The 17700-nt window shown below is 41.4% G+C and overlaps 1 protein-coding gene across 1 annotated transcript in view; it reads left to right on the top strand.

The window, feature by feature from the left end:
* Window positions 1-17700, top strand: part of LOC120958379 (ras-GEF domain-containing family member 1B-like) — a 46734-nt gene that overhangs the window by 26528 nt on the left and 2506 nt on the right. Inside the window, exons 4-10 of the mRNA XM_040381137.2 lie at window positions 3195-3320; window positions 3544-3740; window positions 3994-4117; window positions 4200-4520; window positions 4639-4782; window positions 8353-8666; window positions 8973-9136. Coding sequence (XP_040237071.2) covers window positions 3195-3320; window positions 3544-3740; window positions 3994-4117; window positions 4200-4520; window positions 4639-4782; window positions 8353-8666; window positions 8973-9136 — 1390 coding nt within the window. The remainder of the gene's footprint in view (window positions 1-3194; window positions 3321-3543; window positions 3741-3993; window positions 4118-4199; window positions 4521-4638; window positions 4783-8352; window positions 8667-8972; window positions 9137-17700) is intronic.

Here is a 17700-nt window from a genome sequence, read left to right as displayed (position 1 = left end):
TATACAGATATTTTAATACATAAAGCACTCTCGACAAAGTATTTTTGCTTTGTCTTTATCGAAGCGAAATCGAAAAAAGATTAATAAATACTCCATGTACATCTACCATGTATAAAAATATGTTACATTTAATAAATACGCCTAGCCAGCCGTAAAACTCCATCCTTGCTGATTAAATATCAAGACCACCCACTGCTGCACGAGTTTTCCCCACAGCTCATTCGCGCTACCCCCCCCCCCCCCTCACCCCTCTGGAATGTTTACCGGATGGACACCATTTCCGAACACCTACCCCCAGCAAAGCGCATTACTCAGTCCGCTCTCGTTCGCAGTGTCCAAAGGTCCGGTAAAGCGTAAAGAGTATCGATACAGTTACAGTACGAGCCCAGTCCGTACGTCCGCCGACATTCTTGCGCCGGCAACGAGCTTATAGCTGTCAGGAAATCAATTTCATCGACGTAATTCCCAGCATCCCCGTGATCCCAGCAGGAGGAGCTAGCGAAGCCATTGTTGTTGGCAGCGATATTTTTTCCCCCCGTTCTCCAATCACCCCGGCGGTGGCGTCAATAGACGATCTGATTAAAATTGAAATGGATTCCACGTCGAGACCGGTTTACGTTGTTTTTTTTTACTTTTCTGGTCCGAAAAGGGACAGAACCGATTGTCTCTGAGCGTTTCACCGTTGATGGATTTTATTTCCATCTCCATTAGCGGGTCCCTTCGGTCCTGTGAACCCGCCGAGACACCCGGCATTTGGTAGATGTAATTAAATTTTCCACTTTCCGAACCCGACGGCACACATCCGGTCGGTGAATGTTTCACGCACAAATGCGCCACAAACATTGAATCTTGATCCCATTTCGAGCACTTCAATTAGAAAGCAACCGAACGAAGGAACTGGTTCGAACGCAACATAACCACCGAAGAATACACACAAGCGAACGACGGACGACTGGATGGTTCCCATCGTTTCTCATCGCTCTGCTTTGGGTAACAGTTATGATTCATCTAAAAACCCATCAAAAATGGCCAGCCAAACCGCTCGACCGCTCGAGCGTTCGGTCGAACGATGTGGGCGCCTTGATGGTTATTTGTTCGCAGTTAATGTAGTAGAAACGGGCAAAGGAAGCTCACCGTTTGCGCAAGGGTTGTCCCTTTCTGCTGGCTTACGCTCTCGTTCGCCAACCTTCGCCTTGGTGACCCAAAAAATGTTTGCTGCACACAGTTTGCTGCGCTTACTCTAGCGTAAACTGGCCACGAGCGACGCAAAACTTTCGCCAAACGCGCTCAACCATCGTCGTCCATCGACCTGCGTGCGGAGCAGTGGACGAGTTTTAATATCTGTTTCATTCGAACCACATCGTCATGCGGGAAATAAATAGCGTAATTTTATGCTTCAAAACTGAGCAAGTCCTCGGGTAATCTACCGGAGGATGGATGTTTACGTATCCCGCATGGTTTTTGCTGCCAATGTGGAGAGGAAATGTTTCAGAGCAAGCATTAATTTATTGCTTTATGCGTTGTTCAAATTCATGAAATGTTGCTAATAATTTAAATTATTGCACGCGATAAAAGGCTCTGTGACAATACGGCCGTCGTTCTATGGTACGAATAAGGGACGAGACGGTTACCTTTTAAATGGTATGGATTTGGCTCGATTTGATACACGCTGGTGTGGTTTACAATTTATTTGACATTTTGAAGAGCAATACGTTTTATTTATTATATTTATTAATAACATAAATCGCGTGGTTGACGATTCGAAAATATTATTCCATGCCGATGACATAAACCTGCTAAAAGTAGTCAAAAGTATAGAAGATTGTGCTAGCGTTCAGTCAAAAGTTAATTGTATTTATGAATGATGGTATTCCTAACGATATCACACTGTCCATAGACAAATGTAAAGTTATAAGTTTTTCTCGTAAACTACGTCCTTTTACACTTGACTACAATACACATAATAAAAAAATTGAAAAATGCCACTGTTGTTCGAGTTCTCGGTATCCTCCTCGGCGAGAAACTAACATCTGATGACCACTATCTGAACATTGTAAATAAAACGCAAACAAAATGCTAACATACTTTTCTGATTAGACAAGCAAACGAAATTCAAGCAACCCTATGTGTTTAAAGAATATATTTATCGCTTCAGTGAGACCGATTCTCGAACTCAATTGCGTCACATGGAGTTCCAATTCTCGAGTCAGGATAGATAACATTCAATCACTGCAAAGGCGTTTCACTCGATTAGTCCTTCGACATCTTCGTTGGCTCGGTGAGATACCAAAATATTGTGCTAGTTGCTTTTCGTTAAGAATATCGTCATTAACCTTTTTGGCAAAAATGTTAACAGATGACATTGATGCTGGAAATCTGCTGGCAAATATTAACATTAATACGACTGAAAGGATTATTCGTTCTGGTTCCATTCATTAGACTTTCACGATCCAGATCACACTACGCCGACCATGAAGCGATTACTAATATCAGTAGAAAACTTAATTAACAATCTTCTTCTTCTTCTTCTTCTTCTTCTTCTTCTTCTTCTTCTTCTTCTTCTTCTTCTTCTTCTTTGGCACAACTACCGTTGTCGGTCAAGGCCTACCTGTACCACTAGTGGGCTCGGCTTTCAGATACTTATTTATTACCATAGTAGAATAGTCAGTCCTACGTATGGGGCACAGTAATTTGGGGCTTGAACCCATGACAGACATATTGTTAAGTCGCACAAGTTGACGACTCATATAAAGTTCACTTCACGTCAAGAGAAACAATCAAGAAAGTCTCCCAAAATTATGAAAACCCCTGGAAAACTCTGTAATACGTTGAGATCCGCATTATTTTATTGCTTATGATTACTTACTGGAAATTACACCAAGCCAAACCATAACGCTTTTAAAGAAAGCTGTTATTATCGACCTTTTCATCATATTCAGTTCCTCACATCATGCGTACACATCATCAGCAGAGCAGAGCCATACAGAGACTGCCATTTCTTGGGAAAGGCAAAAATACACACACAACTTCCCTTTCCAAAGCCCATTTAACCAGTACACTCTCACAGGTTCAAACCATCAACTTCATAATCGTTTGCTTTCTTTTCCGCTCTCGTTTGCACAAAACCCCCTTGGACCGCTAAACAACTTCCCTGGCCACGTGAATCAACTCCACGAACCGATCGAAACGAGCAGCAGCAGCACGGCCAGGGCAGTCTCGGCACGGGCGGGGTGATGTACGGTAATGGAACCATTGTTTCCGGTCCGCTGGAATCGCTAATAGATTTACTGATGCCCGGCAACGTGGAAGAATTCGATCAGGTAAGGGAACAGCAAGCAGCAACAGCATCCTCTCTTTGCATCCACGGTAGCCCCACGGTAGCGTGCATCCAGTGCAGCAGACAAACTTGCGTCATTGTTCGCGCGTGGAAATCTAATTGTGCGTCATTTGCATTTTCCTCTTTTACTAATTCTCTTTTCTTACTCCCTCTCTCTCCCTCCCTCTCTATCTCTCTATGTATTTCTCCCCACACGTCAAACACAGGAGTACGTCTTTTCGTTCCTGCTGTCGGCCAGATTTTTCATCCGCTCGTTCGAGCTGCTCGGAAAGCTGCTGGAATCGATACCGGAGCCGGAACCGCTCGAGCGCATAGTGCCGCTGCTCGGCGTCTGGACGCGCATGTTCCCGTACGACTTTCGCGACGAGCGCATGATGAATCACGTCAAACATATCGTAGCTAGGTACGTGCCCCGGTACGTCCCGGTCTAAAGAAAGGGGGCCAGCCCCTGGCGTAGGTTCAGCTGATTTGATGATTGATAATACCCATCGCTCACCGAATTAACTAGCCCGCTTTTTGCCTTTTCGGACCTTCCCTTGCCGGTCTGCGTCGCTTTTTTTTATATCTGTCGCTGTGTACTTTTTCCTAATTAACGATACTTTCCTACCTCACTCTCTGTCTCTGTTTCTACGCATACGCAATACTTGACCGTGCAGATGTGCGGACACCAAGCTTGCCAACGTGGTGCCCCAACTACTGTGTGCCTTGCTGGCTCGACTTACCGAGCTGGAAAACCACGAGGAAGAGCTCAGAAGCTATCAATCAACTGCAGACAATAAGGTAGGTAGGACGCCCGTATGCCGTGCATTTGGCGCATCGCGTGACGTTCTTTGACGCTTCTCGTTCCGCGGTCGTTCCGCAGACTGAATCGATCAGCTGGCCGACAGCCACGCAGCTCGCCCAGCTGCTGTGCCGCATCGAGCGCAAGCTCGCGAAACACGTCGGCCCGGAGGAATTTGTGCAGTGCAGCCCCAACCTGCTGAAGGACCCGAACCGGGAGGACTTTACACCGAAACCGATGTCGGCGGGTCCATCCGGCGGTGGTGGTGGTAGTGGTGGTGGAGGAAGTTCCGGTGCGGGCGGACACGCAACCTCGCTCGATGGCAAGAAGACCTGCAATCTGGAAAGCTACCTGGAATGGTCCGCCCGGTTGCGGTTGCTGGTGGCGAACGAGATACTGAAGGTATGGATTTGATTGATATTTTCATAGTCATGCTTATTGATTAGAATTTGTGTTTCCTAACATCTAACTCTCTCTCTCTCTCTCCAATACACGCACACTCTATTCATCTACTCATTAGTGTCGAAATATTCAAGATCGCAACAAACAGTTCGAGCTGTGGAGTGGCGCTGCCCAGTACTGTCTGCTCGTCGGGAACTACAATAGCGCAACTGCGATTCTGGAATCGTTTGATCTGCCACCGGTCGCTCGGCTGCAAGTTACGGTAGGCGAATTAATAATGTTTTCGACAGAACAGTGACCATTTCGAGCATATGTTATGAAAGATCATGTGTGCAGCTTTTGATGGTGGCTAATATTGATATTTCTAATTCGATGCTGTTATCTCAGTCAAGTCATCTTTTTTATATAATTTAATTTATTATATTTATTTATATATTTATTCATATATTCATAAATTTATTTTCTTTCCTCAATCTTCGAGTTCGTCCATTTTTGCTATTAAGTTAAACTATATTTCAGTTTAAAAAAAGTAATTATTTTCGGAATAAAGTAAAGATTTCTAATGCCTAAATTCAAAAAAGGTCTTTACTATGACATAAAGTTATTGTAGATGTTTATGAATTAGTTTTGTAACCTGAAATTTTCAGGATGTGTCAATACAGGTATTCGTCAACCGGGTTGTATTTTACGCACATAGTTGATAGTTGCTTTCGGAAAAAAACTAATACAAAACCGTCAAACTGATCAAACTTATTGGCTGAAATCATGCCACAAAAATATCGTAAATACCCAATGTTACAAAACTATTTTGGCTAATTTCTAACGTTCAAACATTACGACTTACAAATTAATATATTTTAGTTCATTCACTCGCTCCCCCTAAACACAATAATGCTCCATCTCCCTTCCCAGTTCAATCTAGAATTGCTTACAATCCATCCGCAAAGCGATAAGCATTATTGTCGCATTAAACTTCTTGTACCAACCCGAGCCCATAATCCCTGCCAAGCGCATTAATGAATCCCACACCCAACGGCAAGAAGGGGGGAAATGTAATCCAATCAAACCGGCAGAAACCACGCAATTGTTCCCAGTGCCAACCCAGTGCCACTCTAAAAGAGAAAATCACTCAAACAGATTATGCTTTCCGCAAACCGCGTACGATGTATGGTGCCATAAAAATTAATTAAACGCAAAACGCATCAGCCTAGAAATTGCGATCGTACTGCAATAGAGGGAGCAAGAAATGAAGGGAGGGTACTACGGCTCGGTTTGAAAAATCACTTCCCTTTACGAATGGTGCCCGGGGAGGTCACGCTGGTGCTATAATTTACAATCAATTGCAAAGAACACTCGACTGGCGCAACGGCGAAGTCTGGTGAAGGCTGTGAACTGGGATGAAGTTAGGGAACGCAATCCAGCGCAGCAATCCATTTGCTCTTCGGTGGGGTTGGTTATCTGTTTTTTTTTTTATTTTTTACTGCGACCACTTCTCAGAAAACGACCACCGTGCGGTAAGAATGAAAGTTAGAGAAGTGCACTTGAGCCGAAAGTATAGTGATCCGGTTCGCTGGCTTCCCGTTCACGTCCATTGCATTTGGAACGGTTGGGCATACATTGTGTTTGCACTTTTCTCTCTCCACTGCGCTGGATGGATAGTGGCGAGAGGATGCATGCATCCTCGTACACGCAATGTATGGGTGGTGCTGCTGCAACAGGATATTGGAAAGCTTTGTGCCTTTATATCCACCTACCACCACCTTCACGCCAGCAACAAAGCAAAAACAAACACTCGCACATAACTGCATTTGAAACAAAAGGTAAACTATAGACAGAAAAAATAAATCAACAAGATTACATCCCAGTGAACCGTTGCAATGGAATGGCGAGCTATACGATCGGTAACAAGCTTTCCAGAATCCGGCGAAACCAATCAGCAAATAAACAGAACAAAAAAAAATGCCCATCGCCCAATATTCCGTTGCAACGTGCAGCGTATGCTGATCTATTGGTTTGCTCGGCAGCTCGGCAACGCAAACGCTCTTTTCTTTCATGCAAACATCAAAGCATAAAAGCGATCTAGACAAAACATGGGGAAGAAGGGTGGTAGAAGCCAGGAAAATCCAATAATGCTAAAACAACTCTATTTTGTTAGTGTTGAAGTATTTTCACCGGAACGAGCACTTGCTCGTTTATTGGGCAATTGTCGATAGGCGTTTAAAGGTGTCTTTTTTGTGTGTTGCGGTGAAGGAATTTTGGAACAAACTACAGCATTATTTTGACTATACAACGTCGTCCATGTAAACAGATTTTTTTTATATATTAGACCAATCAAACATAAATTACTAAAATTTCAATTTCCAGTAGCTTGTAGGTTTTTTAGTTTAATTAAATGTTTTGTTCATTTCAATTGAACTGAAGCAATCAACACAACAATCAATTTTTAAGTGGATTCCGGTTGTTCAACACACGCAGTGTTTACAACCTCAAAGATTGCGATATTCTAGTTCCAAAATGTTCTCCCATTTAGGTATCATTCATCCATTGTATTTCAACACATTGAAAATCCATTTGTCAACATTGTTTACTAACCAATCTAAAATGCTATCAATCGTGATTATCTGGAATGATTATAGGTTTCATGGAACACTGTACCATTCTGCTACAATGTGTATTCAAATTCATCCCGTTCGATAGTACACACCTGTAATATGAGCAATACAAAATGCAATTCCCACTCTTTCATTTATAATGAATGAAATTTCAATACCCTTCTGACTAAAAATAATTATTTCACTGAAAGTCATTACTGAACCCTTTCATGATGTTCTCCTTTCTGCGAAAAACAAGCTTCTTATGACTACGTCATTATAAATTCAATATCGAACTCATAAATTGCTTTTAAAAATTTGAAATCGTAGAGGCAGCAATGCCTGTGATGTTTGTTAACATAACGTTCTGTTTGGTTTTTTTTAAATACAACATGATTGAATACACTGTTAATTAAACCTGCTTTGTACTATAATTGCTCCTGTTTTCATACGAAAAATGTAGCAAAACAATTTGCTACATTTAACGGTATGCCGGCCGTGCAGCTTTTTTCTGTAGCATTTTTTATTTTACAAATTGGAACATTTTTGTAATAACTTTTCCCCCCCATCCGAGTTGATTACTTCCAAACAAAAAAGAGCATCACACCCATTTTCGTGATCCATTTAAAATCACTATCAATAAAACCAAAAAACAAGGAACAAAAAGCGGTTCTTAAAATCCTATTCCCGGTAGAATATAAAATAAAAACACCCATCACACCCAGCGCCGTGTTAAACGTCAAGGGTGACACTTAAACTGTCCACCACGAGCCACCAGCGTGCGTTGGTCGTCGCGTTGAAAAGCTCTCACACTTCAAACCACTATCAACCGCCGGGCAGAATCACGACCGTTCACGAGCAGCACAGGAACTAAAAACAGTTCGAACGAAAAAAAAAGCAGCTCAAAAAGCACTCGATAACCCCACAAAAGCCCCATCCGTTGGCAGGATCGACTGACAAGTTTCAATTAACCGGGACAAATTAGTTTCATTTTCTTCCATCAACGCCACGCCCCAAGGTCAGCCCCAGCGCGGGTAACAACCGGGCAACTGACGTCAGCCTCCCTTCGTTCAGTCTTAATGCAGCGTTTTAACGTACTTTTTGCCTATCTCTCTCTCTCTCTCTCTTTCTCTCTCTCTCTCTCTCTTTCTCTCTCTCTTCGATTTTTCTTCTCTTTCCGTTATTTTCTTTTCATTGTTGGGCCGCTTGTTTTATGCCGCCGCTATTTATGCGCCGGACAGTGGAGCAAGCTGTCATCGACAACGAGCCAACAGCTAAACTGTATGCAGCGGCACGCCGAGGGTTGCGGTAGCCTCTGGAGCAAACAAACGGAACAGCACGGCAATGGTAGCAGTTGCGGCGATGGGCGCCGATCCATTCTGCAGCCATCGTTAGCAGCAGGATCCTCCAAACCATCCACAGCGGGCAGCTCGGCAGCGGCCGCAACCGGAAGCGGTGGCGTAACCAGATCAAGCTCGAACGAATGGGTCGTGATTCCGGTTTTTGTCGACATCATCAAGCTCGCACTGAAGGCACGGGAAGATTGCTGCGTAAGGTGAGTGCACAGTGCTACGTCCACACACAGGCATACCTGTAAACATTGAACCCCCGCTATCCACACATACGACTCGGAATGTCACAGGTCGTTGCAAATCGATGGCAAGGCAACACACAGAATAGCTCTTCGACAGTCTAAATTACTCACATTCATGTTCCATCATCAGGGGATTGCCAGAAGCTGTTTACCATTGTGTGCTATTTATCTTAAGCTTCCCTTCTCCCTCTTCTCTACCATTATTCTCTTACTTTTTTTTTGTTCAACAACAACATTACACACACACACACACAACTCTTCCCACAGGCTTCCGAATGGACACATAAACATGACAGCGTTCGATCGATTGGCGGCCATCGTCGGAGCATTTACCAAGCACATGATCCAGGTCAATCAAACGCTACCGGACGTCGGACAGTACGCGACACTCTGTCAGTTCATGCAGAGCTGTAAGCTCCTCAACGAAACAGGTGAGCAGCTGTGTTTGTTTGTTTGCCATTCTCTCTTTTATTTGTTTTTACCGCCCACCGCACCCAATGTGTGCCTTGTGCGATAGTAAAGCTATGATGCTCTGAATCGAACGAAATGACAAATTGTGTGGGAATTCTCGGGAAGTGTATGTACATGTGATCTTGCTGCTATTTTTGTAAATTAATACCATGGACAGTCCCTAATGTCAAAGAACATCAACCATTACTTTATCAGCGAGTGAGGTCCTGTTCCTCATTTTTTTGGTTTTCATCTCTTGCTCACACGCATCTCAATTTCCATGTAATTGAACGCCGATGACTTCCGGTTGCGCCCGGTGTGTCGTATGTGGTTGGGTGTGGGCGGATGGTAGAAAAACTCGTTTTATGTCATTATAATATTAAATGGCAGCTTCATCGAACAACGATTGTGTTAACGTTCAATCAAGCGTAATTGAATGATGTATTTTTTGCTTTCATATATGCTTAAATGAATTTCACGATGCTTTTTCCCATAAGTGAACAACCAGGCGTCTCCATCAATTTGCGCTTTCCTGCGTCATTTCATCAAATATGGTCAATGAATGAGCTCAAAGAGGCGTAAAGTTTTGGTTTTGAAAACAACGCATTGTTATGTATTTAAAATAAAATCAATAAACAATAGAAAGTATAGTATAAAAAATTTCAATTGAATATTACAATCAACCACCAGGCTTCTCCATCCAGTATTTTACTTATTTTCATCGTATCCGTCGTTTAAACACCACATAATTGGTTTAAAGTAAGTGCTTGAATATTGATTTTTTTTATTTAGAAATCAAAATCATAGAGTGTTTGGCATAATAATTAATAATTAATAATAATAACAATTAGATATTATTTTTGTGTAATGTGCAACGTTTAGAATTAGGGATAATACTGTATTTTTTTTTCTATCCATCGTTGAATAGCAAGCAAATAACATAAACATTAAATAATATTTTTATTAGAATATTCAATGCACCTGGCGCACAAAGTACCAGGCGTTTCCATTGGCGCGAAACGATGTAGTTGAATACTCTTTTTAAACACCATTGATTTTAATGCACATTTTTTTACCAATACCTTTTAAATGGCCACTTTGCTGAGCACAATTAGTACCACCCTAACCGCTAATCTAAATAACATCCCATTTGATAAACTCTCCCAACATAAAGTCCCCAAATCAACTCTTTCATCTACCGCACAAGCAGCTATTTAATCGACCGTTTGATCTTCAACCACTTTTCCAACGCACTTCTAAAGCACACTAAAACATCCTCGAACAAACGAGCGCTCGGTTGGCTGTCAGTACTTATTGTGTGTTGTACCTACTCTCTCTCTCTCTCTAAACCCCCCCCCCCCCCCCCCCCGCAATAAAAGCAGCATGTGCGCATAGCAGTGGGGTTGGAGGCACTATTTTATGACGCTCCAGAAGAAGGAGAAAAAAAGCACAGCAAAAGCCAGCAAATCGAAAAAAAATCCTCATATCTCGATTTTTGCTACCGGTAACCGCAAAATGGCTACAACAAAGCAAAAACATAAATCACTGGTCAAACCTCGGCCCGACATCGACACGACAAGCCACCCGTAAAAGCGACCGTTTAGTGTGCGCATACAAATTGAATGTGTCCTACCACGTGTCCACCTCTTGCTTGCTGGCGTTCTTAATCTGCTGGCGAAGCGCTTAAAAATCCACGCTCAATACTAGCATGTTCTGTGAGCGTGTGTATCAGAGGTATGGGCCACAGCAGGGGAAAAAAACATGCCTCAAAATATGAACCTCATTCAGACAACAACGCCCAAACTGAACAATCGCGAAAAGCGAAAAAAATAGCTCACATCGACAAATAATCACATCCGAGAGCGTTCGATTCCGTCTGTCTTTGGCATCCGGATTGCATCCAAGCACACACACACACATATTTTATCAATTCATATGCATTTATCGATGATGTTTGCGCCATCCACTAGACGGCAACGGCCAGTGAAGATCCAGTACTTCGAATAGCATGTGCCTGTTTGTATAGCCTTGCGACCGTGGGTTCGGACAAAAATTGCCATGTTCTGCAGACCGCAAAGTAAACCCCCTGGCCCGCGAGAGTAGTGTGCATGTTATTTATTTTTTATTTCCTTGTCCAAAACAGCTGCCATGGTTTTTCTTTTACTTTCCCCGGAATAGTTTCCGACTCAGTTTCTTTCTCTCTATCTCCCGCACGTTTATTTGTGCTGTAAACAGGTCCAAAAAAAAACTAGCGGTGGTAGGAAAATTCGTTTAGATTCAACATCATGCCGGCCAAAAACTGTAGAACAGTGTGCTTTTTTTCAAGACAGGGAAAATCGGATAAAAAAGGCCGATCAAAATGTGAAAGCAGAAGCAAACACACGAGCTGGGTGCGATAAAAGATACTGCCATTTGTTTGACAGAGGAAAAAAAAACAACAACAGCAAACTACTTCCCACCGACTGGGCCACATCCGGCACATATTTACCTAAGCTCATGAATAAGTCCAACCGTTACCCACGGGGACAGTTGAACGTTTCCAAGAGTATCGCAGTGCCGAGCGCGGGACAGCGAGTTTACGGGTTGGATTTTCACGTTCAACGCGCGCGCAAAAATCATGAAAATGGGCAAGAAAATATCACAAGCCTGTTCTCCCATTCCCCCCACTCGGCAGCGCCTCTCTATTGCATTGGGATTTGTCACGAACGCGGACGCTTCCTGCGCGGAGGTGTTCAATGTTCGGGAATTTAACACCATGCTCCCCATTCACACCTCAATTCGGCTGCCCGGAGGGGGGAGAGAGGGGAGCGAGGACAAAGCGGCACCGCGAGCGGAATTGCTGATCCTTCGAGGATGAAACAGCCACCTGCATCGTGTGCATATGCATTTTTCAGCAGCAACGGCAACCAGCGCCCGAGCAGCTTAACAGCTATCCCACCCCAGGGAATGCCAACAGAGAGCAGCAATGGTGTCACTACACGGACAGTGACCATGGCTCGCCAAAACCCAGTGATACCATCTCGCTTAGAAACCGATACACCGTCCACTGGGCGAAACCGGCGCACTATGAGTCGTATGAGTCCCCAACGTTTCGAATTTCGAAGATGTGCAACCACGTATCGACAGAAAACAAAACCCATGCCCGACCGTGCTCACCGGACCTGGTACTTCGGCATCGTAACTTGTGCGAAACACTTTTGCGGAAAAGCACGTCGACCTGTGCTGGTGCTGGTAGGGGGGAGAAATGAAATTTGATCCCCGTTTGCAACCGAATTGGATTTTAATTCCCCTTTCTATGGTTAAATATTTGCACAACCCACTGGCTAACGGGCAGCAGCGTAGCACACACGTCCGTTCCGGTGCGATTGTTCTTGTAATGGAATCATTCGAACCGCAAGGGGATGCGTTTCCAATCGAACGTGTAACAAGTTTCACTAACAGTGGTATAGGAAACTTCCGGAGCCTTTAGACTAATTTGTTTATACTCTTTCCTACTTCGAATGTTACATATTGATTACATTAAATTGAATTTAATTCATTTGGCTGGGCCACTCAAGGTGACACATAATCTCGTATGCGGATACAAGCATATGCGATGTGAGACATTTGCCATGTTTAATATAATATAAAAATGTTTTTACTTTCGATATTCAATAATCTGACTTACATTTATAATTTAAATATAGGTTTTATGGCTTTTAACAATTAGTATTAAATCACAATTCTATAATTTCTTTATAATTTTTAGATTTTTTTTCAATAAAAGAGCAAATATCAATTGAAATATCAATTGAAAATATAAAGGTTATACCTTAAAAGATAGATTTAATACTCGTAGTAGCATTTGAAATAACTCACAAACGCCCAAAGGGTACTGATTCATATAATTAACCCTTTGACAGCCTCACTTTTTTTTAAATACACAAACCCATGATGAAATAATGGCAAAAAGATAACAAAAGAAAAAAAAAATTGACCCATTATGCAAACCGTTGCTTTACACAAAAGTTAAAGAGCAAAATGTGTCCTTATCATCGTTTTATCTCACTCCCCATCATAACGGACGTTTGAATTACGATATAATTGTTTGATGACACACGATTTTCAAACCCGTCTTCCTTCAAATCTTGCACATTTCCTCCGGTTTATCGGGTTATCCTAAAGTGACTTGGATGCAATAAACACTCTTCAATATTCAGTTTTTAGCATTTACAATACGCTTAACAGTTTGGTTTTATAAAAAAAAGCTTTCCAAAAACTGAGTATTTTGCTTATGAAATTTCAAATGCTGTGGACTAATGAGTTAAAAAGAAAAATGTATATTGGCTCTTCTTATAACTAATTGAATTCATTCCAAAAATCCAATTCTTACAAAACGCTCGTTTTGAGGCAAGATATTTTCGATCAAAAACTGCAGGATCGATCAAAAACAGCAATAGTATTTTTCAAAAGTGTTAAATAACTTGTTATACTTCGAATCATTCATATTAGTTCTGTATTGCTTATAAAAGCTATAGCTTTTCATCATTGTTTTTTAGGTGATATTTTTTCCAAGATTCCATTCTTATTTGCAATATCAACGCGATCATGCCTATACAGGCTTTCGAGACTTATTAGTACCATGAAGCCGGATAGTCACTGTGTTGCTACAGGGAAATTGGACCGTTGAGGCCTTGAACCTATTATATTTTCATTATCAAGATACATTTCCAATGAAGAAACAATTGACTATTATTAATACTTTTAGCACTGGCACTCTGTACTGGCTTTCTGCGGAGAACACAGTATAAGATTTTTTTTTCTTTATTTGTATAGAGACTGGTTGGCATCATTCGCCTCTTAGTGCAAAATAAGAGAGTGGTGAGAGCGTTTCGTTGGCTAACGATCGTTCACTCTCTTTCTGATCCTCAGAGACGATGTCGCTTCTACAATACTCTCTCTGTCCTCCCACTACAATACGTTCTGCTGAGAATTACTGTTGGATCAAGGAGTGAGAAAATGGTCGTTGATCAAAATCGATCCACTCAGAGCCCAGAATGCTAAAGACTTAAAAATATTCTACAAACTACCGGGCGTCTCCATTACCATCGGATTAAAAAATAAAAAAAATCCTAAGCATGATGAATACTTTTACCGCTAGTTTAATATCAAAGTATTTATCTGAACTCCAAGCCCCTCGACAAGAGCATGATGAAAGTTGAAAGATTTGCTTGAAGCAGTTACCTCGTAAATCTCCGTTATCCTCTGCCTCTAAAAACATGCTTTAAAACATAAAGCAACATAAAAGCTCCATCTTTAACCATATTGCAAATGATTGACATTCTCGCTTAACCTGTCCAATCTCCCACAATGACACCACATCAAGCATCAAGCACAAATGACAAAAAATAAAACTAAACCAGCATGGATTATGGCAACATAAAGCAAAACTATCACATACCAAAGTGCTTGAGCAGCTGCTCACCCAGTGTCACTGACTTTCAACCGAAAGCTTCGATATGAATGTTCTCCTTCTCACCGTTCCCACCATCGCTCGCAGTGGAATTCCAATAAAAATTTCCAACTAAAAGCAGCACAACAATACCGGAGTGAGGTTCGCTCGTTCCTTCGTTCGCTCGGTACAGTCGCACCGAAGTGAGCAATGAGCGTCTTAGCTGAATGGGCACACATTCCTTTCACTCCCGTCGGTTCTCGCAAGCAGCCGGCATTTCCGGCGTTTAAGCAAAGCTTCCAGGATGAGCAGCATTCCGCGCCAAATAGTTAATAGCATCTATCAGTGGCAGCGCCACAGCTGGAAGTATTTCTTTGAACTGCATTGATCCGGAGGTGGCAGTGGCTTTGGACAATCCTTTCCCCTGCGCCCTCGGCAAATTCTGCACAGCTTAACTCGCTGTACCGTAATGTTGCTGTCTGTGCTGGCCATGCTAATAACCTTAACAGATGCGAGGAAGGTAAAAATATCAATATTAAATAAATTATAATTCATACGCTTCAATTGTCCTCCAATTTCGACTCGCTTGCATGCACGTGCCGACGTACTGGCTGGAGTTTGCAAGTTTGCAAAACGAAACACGGTCAAAGAAGAAATAAAATAATGCTACTATTTTACTGCCTTTTTTTTGTGCACCGCTCGAACACACCTCGCGTATTTAAAAAATGCAAATACAATCCCTTTTGCAACTACAACCAACACACACACACACACACACGATGGACGCGACCGGGTAGAAGAAGTTTGCATAATAAAACGCGAACAAATTTCACCCAGACAATGTGCATCATCCATGATGAACCTTGTTGTGTTTCTTCTTGTTCGGTCTCGTCCGTTCATCACATTGCTAGCCAAATCGAGTTAAATGAATAGAATGGGAAGTGGGAAAACGAGGGAGAAAATAACAGCATTCCTCACACCCGACCCAAAACCAAAATAAAAAGGGAGCGTTGTATCAAAATTAGAATAATCAACGGAGAACAGTTGCAATCGTACGAGAAACATGCGATCCGAGGGGAAACATAAACACAAAACAAAGCAAAAACCACGACAGAGGTGAAACAGACTGAGAGAGAGAGAGAAAAAAGGGGTACCTCAATATGGAAAGTGCAATAAAAGTGAAATAAAATTAACTAGCATCTTTCGGCCACGGGTACCGCATTAAATTAACATCCAAGCGTAAGCATGCACTTTCAACACCAACCAGCATTTGGTGCTATTTTTTTTCGTCCTCTCGCACCAAAATGGATGATGCTCGTGGTCTGCAAATGGTTTCTACACTATGCATTTGTGAGTGAGTGGTACCCTTTCCTTCCTTTCTATGTGTGTTTCTGTTTTTCCACTATTTAATTTAGTTTTGGTTTTATGGACGTCTTGTTGTTTTTACATTTAATGCGTTAGACGGAGTGTAAAACTTTGAAGACACCTTTCAATTATGGGGGCGGGGGGGGGTGGGTAAAATTGAGGTAAGTGCGCTCTCGTTTCAAAGCAAAACTTTATATCTCTTTCATTATGCTTTGAACCGTTGCAGCTTAACCATAACGTTGGAAATGGAAATGATTGCTACGGCGATGGTTTTAGTGTAATACCCCTTCTTTCTCTCAAAGAAAATGAACATCACTGACCATTACACTTCTTCTGCTTTTCGACACTATTACTATAATTAACACAATTATAATTAACGACACATAAACTATAATTAATGTGCACTTTACCAGATTCATCTAAGAGAAGACCAATGATTCACGATTCCCAATGTGCTAATCCTATAAATTCATAAAAACAGTCCTAAGCCGGCCTTGGTTGCAACACCAAATAACAAAGAATAATATTTAAAGTACAATTGATATCCTATATTGGTTCGTTAAAGAGACCGATTTTAAACTCGAAAATAAAATAAAAAAAACCTTTTGCAGAAACATTCTGAAATTGTTAAACACTTTGATAAATTGGTCTAAAGTTGTTAACTCCCTTTTGATACTCTCCGATACTTAATGCTCCCCTGCATTTCATTATCGTTCATAGCTGACCTTGGGGTATCTTTTGATAGTAAGCTCTCTTTTAACTCGCACACTGAGTAGCTTGTTGGAAAGGCAATGAAGAACTTGGGTTTTCTCCGTAACATTACAGCTGACTGTTTTGATCCTTCATGCCTAAAGACGCACTACAGAAGTTGAGTGCGCTCTATGCTCGAATTTGCCAGGGTGCAATTTGCATCCCACTAGTAATATTATGATAAATAGAATTGAAAGTGTTCAGACAAAATTCAAATGTTCTTCAAAATTTTTTTTTCGTAGACCGGCTGCTTCCATGCCACCATACAAAGTGCGGTGTCAATTACTGGGCCTTGACCCATTAGAATGCCAACGAAATAAAGCTTAAGCTATTTTCGCTTCTTCTCGAAATTGATTGTCCCAACTTATTAGCTAAGATACCTGTCCATGCGCCTTTGCAATCACTCCGTGCCAGAGATCCATTATTGATTCCTGCTCGACGTACTCGTTATGGTCAAAACGATCCTTTTCTTGTCAGTATGCATAACTTTAATTCGTAATTTCTTCACTTCGATTTTGATATGTCTCTTTCATCCTTTCGTACTCGTTTTGTTGCGTTGGCTGTCACGCATCCCTCTTTACTGTAACAATTTTACAGTTTTTATTCTCACTCATTCTGTGATATGATCTGATGCATTAGTTTATTAGATTAAGCTTAGCTTTTTATATTGTTAAATCAAAAGGAAGACTTAAACAACGAAATAAATAAATAAATAAATAAATAAATAAATAAATAAATAAATAAATAAATAAATAAATATATAAATAAATAAATAAATAAATAAATAAATAAACAAATAAATACATAAATAAATCAATAAATAAATAAATAAATAAATAAATAAATAACTAACTAAGCTACCAAGCCAAATAGATTGACCTATTGCGCATGGTGTCATACTGCACTGATTATTACGAACGGCTTGAATGAAAACAAAAATATCTCTTGAAGAGGCTTAAAAACCAATCACAAGCTAAATATGGCGCGAAAAAGCAATGC

This window comes from Anopheles coluzzii, chromosome 3 (assembly GCF_943734685.1).
Source record: "Anopheles coluzzii chromosome 3, AcolN3, whole genome shotgun sequence".
Classification (NCBI taxonomy): domain Eukaryota; kingdom Metazoa; phylum Arthropoda; class Insecta; order Diptera; family Culicidae; genus Anopheles; species Anopheles coluzzii.
Note: the sequence above shows the minus strand (reverse complement) of the source record. Positions and strands in the feature narration are given on the sequence as shown.